Source organism: Rhodnius prolixus, unplaced genomic scaffold (assembly GCF_049639745.1).
Source record: "Rhodnius prolixus isolate KJV_2025 unplaced genomic scaffold, Rpr scaffold_1, whole genome shotgun sequence".
NCBI classification, from domain to species: domain Eukaryota; kingdom Metazoa; phylum Arthropoda; class Insecta; order Hemiptera; family Reduviidae; genus Rhodnius; species Rhodnius prolixus.
The window spans coordinates 23,520,136-23,529,410 of NW_027411581.1; the positions used below are offsets into that span (position 1 = coordinate 23,520,136).

A 9,275-nucleotide genomic window follows, 5' to 3' on the forward strand; every position below is an offset into this window, starting at 1 on the left:
AAACGCCCACGATTGGCCCACAAAAAAGTCCTTTTCCATCACGACAACGCACCAGCTCACACCTCAGCAGTTGTGGTCGCAAAATTAATGGAAATAGGGTTCCAACTCGTTTCACATCCCCCCTATTCTCCAGACTTGGCTCCCTCGGACTACTATTTGTTCCCCAATATGAAGAAATGGCTGGCGGGAAAAAGATTTTATTCAAACGAGGAGGTGATTGCAGAAACGAATGGCTAATTTTCAGACTTGGACAAATCCTATTATTCGGAAGGGATCAACAAACTAGAGCAGCGTTGGACGAAGTGTATAAGCCTAAAAGGAGACTATGTTGAAAAATAAAAAAGGTTTACCCCAAAAAAATAAGTAGTTTTTATTTTTGCAAGGACTTTTCAAACGACCCTCGTAGTTCGCAATTTCCAACCCATTATCTCCGATGATTGTTATAAAACACAATGATAGTTTCCGTTTATTTATAAAAGCTCAGGAAATCTTGATTTCATACCAATCTTAGTTGCATTCAAGAACTTTATGAAAATATTTCCAAGAAAATGCTTTTAAAGGTTTTTAGAATAAAAATATTCCTTAAATAATATTCAAGGCTACAATTCCTGTGTGCAGAAAAAGATTAAATCTATTCATTTAAAAGTTGGCAAAGAATTAGTAATATTTCTTAGGCGCCATGATAGCCAGTCAATTGAGGTACAGCATAACTAATGTACGCATGTGGGTTTGTTTCCCGATCTAGACCTTGGATTTCAGAAAATATGTTAATAATACAAAAATTAAGCAAAGTATGTTAATAATCCACCCCCGTTCTAAACACCTGAATAGTATTTGGACATTAAGCTGGTCTGAAAAAGCCTTCTTTGTACTTCTTTAATTAATATTTTTATTTTCATTTTTTAAAAATTTTGCTCCTTAATGCTTAAGATAGGCAACTAAAGGATGTGAGGAAATTAGTGCTGGACGAGAAACGAGACAAATCTCGGTACCGAGACCGAGACCGAGACGAGACTTCAGCAACCGAGACCGAGATCGAGACATGATATATATCTCGTCGAGAAATCTCGGTCTCGTTTTGGTTTTTCAAATATTAATTTTTAGCTACAAACTTATAAAATTGTGTTCTTTATTAATAAATAATCATTACAGGTATTGAATTAATTATTAAAAGATACGATTTTATTATATATGTTCAATATTACTACATCTTTTTGACTTCGAATTACGTAAGTAAAGTAAGCAAAGTAAAGTAATCGCCTATTTTTGCAGGCGGGGCTTTACGTCCAACTACCAATTAGGTGTCGCGGACGGAGGCGACTAGCAAACATACTTTACTGTAAATTTCTTCTACTAACCATTAAATAAAATCCAAGGCCTAAGACCGGGAATCGAACCCAGTACCACAATACACATTAGCTTCGTAGGTCTCACACCGCTCGGCTACCGTAGCGCCCCCTTCGAATTACCTAATTTTTACATAAATTGACTAAATTTACTATTCATATCATTCATTCATTCAATTTCATAAATTTCACTCTTAATAATCTAATACTTTGAACTTAGATATTATTTGAATTATATTTTAGAATTTTAGAATTAGTGAATTTGAAAAAAAAGACTATCTATGCACCTAAAAAATATTGCCACAAATTTTCGTTTTTAAGATACTCTTTACCCAAGCACTGATACATAAAAGAGCTTTTACTGAGTCAGAAGTTAAAGAAGATCTTCTATTGGTCATTATCATCGCAGCTTGCGAAAATAATCTTACCGAAGTTAAGATTGATTAAGGCACTGAAGTTGCACAGATACTAAAAATATCTTTCGCCATTCTAGACAAATTTTTGAAGGAATTCTCAAGTGTTTTCCACCATTCTGAAATGTCAACGTCTACTGGTGCTTGGTCTAATTTGGTGTAATTAATTATTTCTGTCTTCCATGCTTCGGTGATATTTGCTGATTTTTGAGCAAATGGTGCAAAAATATTGATGCAGTCGTCGTCGTCGTCAAAAAATGAATCATCAGATTCTTTATCTTCACCAACTGCCATAACTAATGGAGCGGGAAGTTTGTTGGGAGGTGTATTTTTTATTTCACGAATCGACTTGTTATAGCAGGAAGATATGTTATTTGGGTCTTTCATTTGGCGCGTTTTTAACATCTTTTTGAAATTATATAAAGATATATAACAGTAGTAGTAACATATGATGTTTTGAAGTGTAAGTAGTTGTCTTCTTTTACACACATTTTCATTACCAATATATAAATTAAAATAATTATTAGAAAATAATAACATTTTTTGAAAAGATTATTAATAGCAAACCACTTTTAATACTTAAACAAAAATTCAAAAAACCGAGACCGAGATATCTCGACGAGACCGAGAACTAGATTTGAGCGACCGAGACCGAGATCGAGACTGCATAAAGTCTCGCCTCGTCTCGGTCTCGTGCAACACTAGGGGAAATTGAGGCGAGAAACGTAGGGTAGCGGGATCTAGTAGCTTCAGCAACATAGGGAACAAGGAGATCTCGGTGCAAGGTTAGATACAAAGTAAGGAGCATTAGCGATATGGGGTGTTTATGATTGAAATGATATGCCCCAAAGTTCCATTCCGTATGTCCAGACAGGTTTGAGATAAGTGTAGATAAGTGGTTTGTTGTTTAATGAAAGTTTAGATCGTTTGGTCGAGAAGTCTAGAGAGAAGTTTGAATCGTCTGATTAGTTCTTTCCGTTTGAGTCTAGTATGTGGAACCAGGTTAGCCGTTCAGTCCACTAAGAGTTCTAGGTACTCAACACAATCTGAGGTGGAAAGAGGAGTGAGGTTTAGGTAAACGGGTGGAAGCAAAGTTCCCCTTTCCACTCCCCTCTCCAGTCATCCTTTCCCCTCACAAAGTCCTGGTCCTTTCTCCTTTTTAAAACGATTTTTTTGAAGTACACTCATTAAAATCGTTCGTACTAATAGAAGTAAAAGTGAAAGTAACACATCTTTGGCGCAAACAAAAGTTGTGTAAAGTTTTAAGTATTAAACATCAGAGAAATTATATTTAAGTTATATACTCTAGATTGATATTGGAAATGTTGTATGTTTACTTTTGGCGGAAGTTGGAGAGTAACATAGAAGTTTACTTTAGGCACTCATGTACCCAGGGACAATTTCCTGTTCTTGTTATTTCTCATTTTCTTATACCCTTCAGCAAATACCATCCTACGCACACAAGCTGAATCGGTGTCCAACTGTGCGTAATGCTGAGTGTGCGCGTCTGAATAAGGGTACACATCTTACCCACTTAGGGTTTGCCCTAAGTACCCTCGGAGAAATGGGATTATCTGAGGGAAATTAGGTTAGGACATTGCTATACTGCTGGACATGCCTTTAAATGGAGATTATACCCGATTACATTGGTGATTGGATTTAGTCCACTACGACATACCGGTCCACACTCTTCTCCTGTAAATCTAACGCCTCTCGCGTTGTTCTTCATCTTTATGTACATTCGATTTACGTCCCTCTCAACTACTTAATAATATCTGAAATAGGATTTTATGAAAAGGGTTTCTACCAAGGGATCTACAATTATTTAAAGGTAAATTGTAGAAGTAATACTTTAAGTCAACAAAATACTTTATCCCTCCAAAGAACTTTTTTTTTTCACAAAACTTTTTCTGTAATGGCCGCTTTATCGAAGTTTTCTAGCTATTTATCACATATAATTAAACGTACAGACACATATACACATATACAGACTAAGATAGTATGATGAAATTTTACCTAATAAATAGATTTTATAGACAGTCTAAACTCTAAAATCTTTACTGAACCTTTCGCGCAATCTCCCCTAAAGGATCAAATATGATTGACATTTCGACCACTTCCTTTCAATACAGGAAGTGATCCTTTGTCCATCTTTAGCGGACATTTATTGACAATGAAGAAGAAACCAAAGAATAGAAAGTGATCTTTTGCTCGCGAATGCGGAACATTGTGTAATGAGTTTAAGGCGCATGCTGCATTCGTTCGTATGAGAAATCACTAACGCATTAGTTAGATCATGTTGTACTTGCATTGGCCAGAGGATCTATTCCGATGCTTACTAGTTAAAACGCCTCTTTCAGTTCTACAAGTTTAAGCAGACTTAGAAATCTGACTTTACAAGTCAGAAAACAGTTCAGTTCTAAGTTTATCAAATATTATTTATTAAAACTTTACTCAACAGCAAAGTTAAGGTTAAGTTACTTTGTTGTTTTGTTTAGATAGATCAATTACAACCCTACCATAAGTTTCTAGAGAAATTAATAAGCGGAATCGAATCGAACGATGTAGATTTTTGTAAACTATAACATTACAAACTAATTTTACACATGGTGCAATATGCGTGTGAAGAGTTCGTGTCGCAAAGAAGGACTTTTCGCACTCCTAACCAAGTGTAAACTGATTTTCTCCATGACCGTGGAAAAAATATTTTTTAAAGATTCCTTTTTTTAAAAAAAAAATGATTTAAGGCGCATCAACATCTAAGGTTATTGGCGCCCGGAGCTTTTTTCAGTGCAATTGCCGGTTCCTGGACCGTCAGCAGCTGGATTCGAACCCGGGACCTCCACGTGAGTGTCCAATACGCTAACCGATAGCTAATAGCTATCCAATAGTCCAATAGCTAATCCCTTCCCTTAACTTGTTATTCCTTTTTATTTAACACGCTAAAATCAATAAAAGAGTAGTTAATTTTTATTTAACTTTTTAAAGATTTAAAGCACTTCTTTTGAAATAGTTTTATCGGATGACAGCTGAATCCGATTATAGTAGAACTATGGGATAACACTCCAAGCAGTGACTGTGAAGTTCAGCCACGTGTTAATGTTTACTGTCTGTATAGAATATTATATTAATAATATTCGCTATGATATAGTGATTATTGGGGCTTCGATATTCTAGGCACCAAGCTAGGCCACCCGTATGGGTGGCCATCGTTACTGCACAGATGGTATGAATTACGATTGAATGACTTAAGTGCCCTTGGGGAAATGCAAGTTAAGTAAGTGTAAGTAATGATAAGCCGATATTAATGTAGTAGCTATACAGTATAGTCCCTAACTATAGGGACGTATAGGAGAATATAAGGAGGGTTACTGCGCTAACTGGAGGGGTGTAAGTTTATATAAGTTTTCATCTGGTGGATCTGATGAAACATTTAAGTGGGTAGAGAGGCTGCGGAAGAAGATAGGAGAAGTAGTGTGTATGACTTCTCTGGCATATGAAATGTGGTACATTGGGGACTTCACCAGCAATAGTTGCAGGAGGCTCGATGCCACACAGGGGCGTTAATGCACGTGACTCTTACTATTAATTTGGAGATTGCTGCTGCCGGTGTACGAGTGTTGCATATTAACACCAAACTACAAGTAGTAACGCTTCTCTGGGACCTTCAACACACTGTTGCCACCATTACAGGAAGTGTTAAGACAATAAGCAGTGCAGTAAGATTTCAAAATTACCTACATCCACGTCAGCGCCGTTGATGCGTCTTTCCAGCCACGTTCTTACGTAATGATACTCAAATTTATTCCTCATTTTTATCACAATCTTCTTCCACTTTCTAAAAAACTTTATTTTAATTCTTCTAAACGATCTCTCTTAGGAACACTCCCGCGAACAAGGAACGTTACCCAGAAATAGAACTTGTCAAGCGATTAAGTTGGAACCTACAAAATTACATCTGGAACACACGCGACTGATTTACAACTGCATGCTCAAACCGACATGGATTCAAGAACTTGAACTGTGGAGTTCAACCAAACATTCCAATGTTTAGAAAATCCAAGCCACCCAATCACAAACTCTCCATCAGATAGCAGCCTTCAAACTCTACTCTCCACAAATATCTTAACATTTCCTGCATAACAGAAATTGCAAAATTCAAATACCAAAAATTCCACAATTCCTTTCTGCTCTGTCCGTCTCTTACAAAATCTCGTCTCTACTACAATTCCAGACTAGTCCCTCCACATCGGCCTAGCCGCTGCTGGCCTGGCAACTTTCTCCGAGATTAATTTCAGTTTGATGTCCTCAAGAGAGTTACCATAGGGTAGCTTCTCTTCTCATCACAACCACGCCAACAACGTGCTTTAATTTATTCACTGATTTTATTTTATTAAACAAATTATAAATTTCAAATTAATTTAAGGCATAGAAATTCAAACAGTGAATTGTAAGACATTGACATTATTAAGTACTGATTTAAACATAATTTGTACTTAACGCTTCTTAAATTAGGGAAAAACAACTTTTTTATATGTTAAAAATATTCACTGGTTATTCTGGTGCAAAGTTTATATTTAGACATTCTTTAACATAACACACCAGTCTCTGCAGATAGCCGTATATGATGGATAACATTATGAAATTTAATATAATCACCACGAAGATTATCAACAAAAAGTATGGTAAAGCGTTGAGATTATTTGAGCTCTTCAAAGATTCCAGTTGGAAAGTCTGGTAACCGTAATCCCCTTCTGCGTTTGTCAGATTGAATTCTTCAATATCTGATTCAGGTACAGTACTTGGTAGGTTTATATCAGTCGGTTCTACCGGAAGAATTCCAGACAATAGCATCTCAATGTAGAGTTCGTTCACCAAATCAGTTATTTTTTGCAGTTTATCTTTTGAAAGTTTAGTGCTTTTTTGAAAAGTTTTATTTGATATTTGTAAATTCCTTCCAATTCTTCTCAGATACAAGTGATCTTTCAGTATATTCTTATCAGCAACTTCTTTACAATCTTTGTAACGTGACAGAGCCATGCTGAAAGTATTTGTGATATAATTTTAAAGTGAAGCTTTTTGGATATTGAATGGACACATTATATTCTAAAGAATAGTTTAATTTGTAAATAAAGTTAAGCTTATTTTTGTTCAGCAGATAATTTATTATCCTCGAAAAATAAAAATAATAAAAAAGAAAAATTATGTTGCTCATAATGGTGTACCGCTGAAATCAGAAATAGTTTAATTTCAACAAATACAGGATGTACGAATATATTAAAAGGCGCTCTCTCTCATAAATTTTTTAAAATGATAACAGTTCAAAATCTGTTTTCATAAAAATTAGTATTAAAACTACAAAAAAAAAAAGTATTAAGGTTAAACCATAAGTTCATTTGCTAAAACCGTCTTATCCATTGTGCAGATAGCTTCTTCAGCCAGATGAAGCGAAAAGAGCGAACTGCAAGTAGGTTGCCAAGCAACAGTGGCAGCCATTTTTATAGGTCTAGTTTGGAGGTTTCGTAAATTGCGGAAAAACAAGATTTTTTTTTTTAATTTATATTTTCTCTTAATAGCATTTAATAGAAACATTTCCTTTAAGAACACTTTTGAATGCATTAATTTTTTTCACTTTTAGTGCAAATTTTTAGAGAGAACAGTTTTAAAGCCAAGTGCTCTAACAGAAAATATTGTCATCTAATGTTTGAACTCGAAGTGCAAGTGTTTGACCTTGAAGTGTTATCTGTAAAGGATAAAGTTTTCTAAAAAAAAGTGTGGGTAAATGTATAGTTACCCGGGGGTGTGGCCTAATTCGAGGTGATTCTGATTCGCTGTTACTATAGAACCCGCCATATTCAAATATAAATATAAAACTATTTCTTTATTTTATATTTACACTTTACACTAGCGGATTATATGGTAACAGCGAATCAGAATCACTTCGATTTATTTATTTAAGATTGATAATTTTATTTAAACCCCCCTTTATGTGGGGGCTTTGCCCCCCACCCCTGATTTATTTATTTCTTAATGGGGGCTTCGCCCCCCACACCCCCTCCTAACCTACCTAATCACCCTCAATTTTTTTAATTTGAGTCACAAGATTCATTACAATAATTACAAAGAACAACACAAAAGAAACTTAACTTATTCTGTGGAGTCCTTTTCCTGAGGAGGGTATACTTGGCGGGGTCGAATAGCCTCGGCACATCCAACCATACTTATCAATCGCACTATTTTTTTTTTTTATTTTCATATCACATCCACACTTCGGACATATCTCCTACTGATCAAACCAACATCCATACAAAATTTTAAAACATTCATTACTCCATCCTCACTCAAACTACAATCATGCTTTAATTTTTAAAAAAACTGCAAATTTAAAACGCTCATGCTCATAAAGTTACAAAAAAAAGGCACCTCAAGTCACAAACAGGGCACTCGCGGGAACTGATAATACATTAAAAAGGAAGCAGTTACTATGCAGTAAGTGTACTGCGCATGCGCGCGAAATATAAGAGTTACGAAATTCGCACAATCCGAAACAGTTCATTGGCGGGAAGTAGTTTCCCAACTCAACGGTAAGTGCGCTGTACTGCGCATGCCCTAAAAATAAACAGGCCACACCATCGGGTAACTATTCTTTACATTAGCCAAAGTGTGTTTTGCGATTAATCCCAGTTTTTGCAATTAATGCCTTGCGAGGGTAGAGCAACCTCTTCAGCTGGTCCTACCAAAAAGAACAGTAGAATACACTGCCGAAGAAAGATTCTGCTTGAACTTTTATTATCATACCTGTAATTTTTATCTGACATTGTAATTAAATCATTCACACATGATGTGCGTAGATCGCAGACTCCTTGTGCAAAATAAACGGTTAACAGTAAATTTACGTAACAAATAAGCATATTTCTACTTATACACTTGCGCAGGTAACACTAAAACACTGAATTGTTCAGTTACTACTACTAAAGATTAACAGCTTTACATGTTTTCTAACTAAAATCGAATGAAATATTGCCTTAACAACCATAAATAACAATAATCATATGTACATATATGCAGGTGTAAAATTTAAATGCTAAAAAAAAAAATAAAAACGAAAGCATTAACTTCAAGGTACAATAAGGGGCCAATCTTGCTCCTTGCTCCGTAAAAACTAAAGTATTTTGGCAAAAATATAATTATCAAATGCCAAGAATCAAGTTCCACTTACTTATTTGAATGTCTGACAAGCAACTCTGTCAGCAGTTAGTGTTAGTTCTTTCCTGAAGAAGTTTTAAATAAAATAAAAGGTTTATTTGAATGTGTAGCTACCATTGGTATTGTTTAAAGAAAAATTGGAGCCCCTCTACATAAACTGTAAAATTCTAAAGGGATTACAATGGGCGTTAATGTCATACAATTGTTAAACTTACGAACTACACTCAACAGCAAAAAAAAACCGGACACTTAATATTTTTTATATTAAAAGCTGATTATCAGTGATGTGTTTGTTTTTGTGGGTAATCTG

The 9,275-nt window shown here is 35.2% G+C and overlaps 1 protein-coding gene across 1 annotated transcript; it reads right to left on the reverse strand.

The window, feature by feature from the left end:
* Positions 1-6,118: 6,118 nt before the first annotated feature.
* Positions 6,119-8,793, reverse strand: LOC141451383 (uncharacterized). Its single transcript, XM_074122706.1, has 2 exons — positions 8,558-8,793; positions 6,119-6,800 (listed from the first exon to the last, which is right to left on the reverse strand). The coding sequence occupies exons 1-2, from the start codon at positions 8,668-8,670 to the stop codon at positions 6,314-6,316; spliced, it is 600 nt and encodes a 199-aa protein (XP_073978807.1). The 5' UTR covers positions 8,671-8,793; the 3' UTR covers positions 6,119-6,313.
* Between the last annotated feature and the right edge of the window lie 482 nt (positions 8,794-9,275).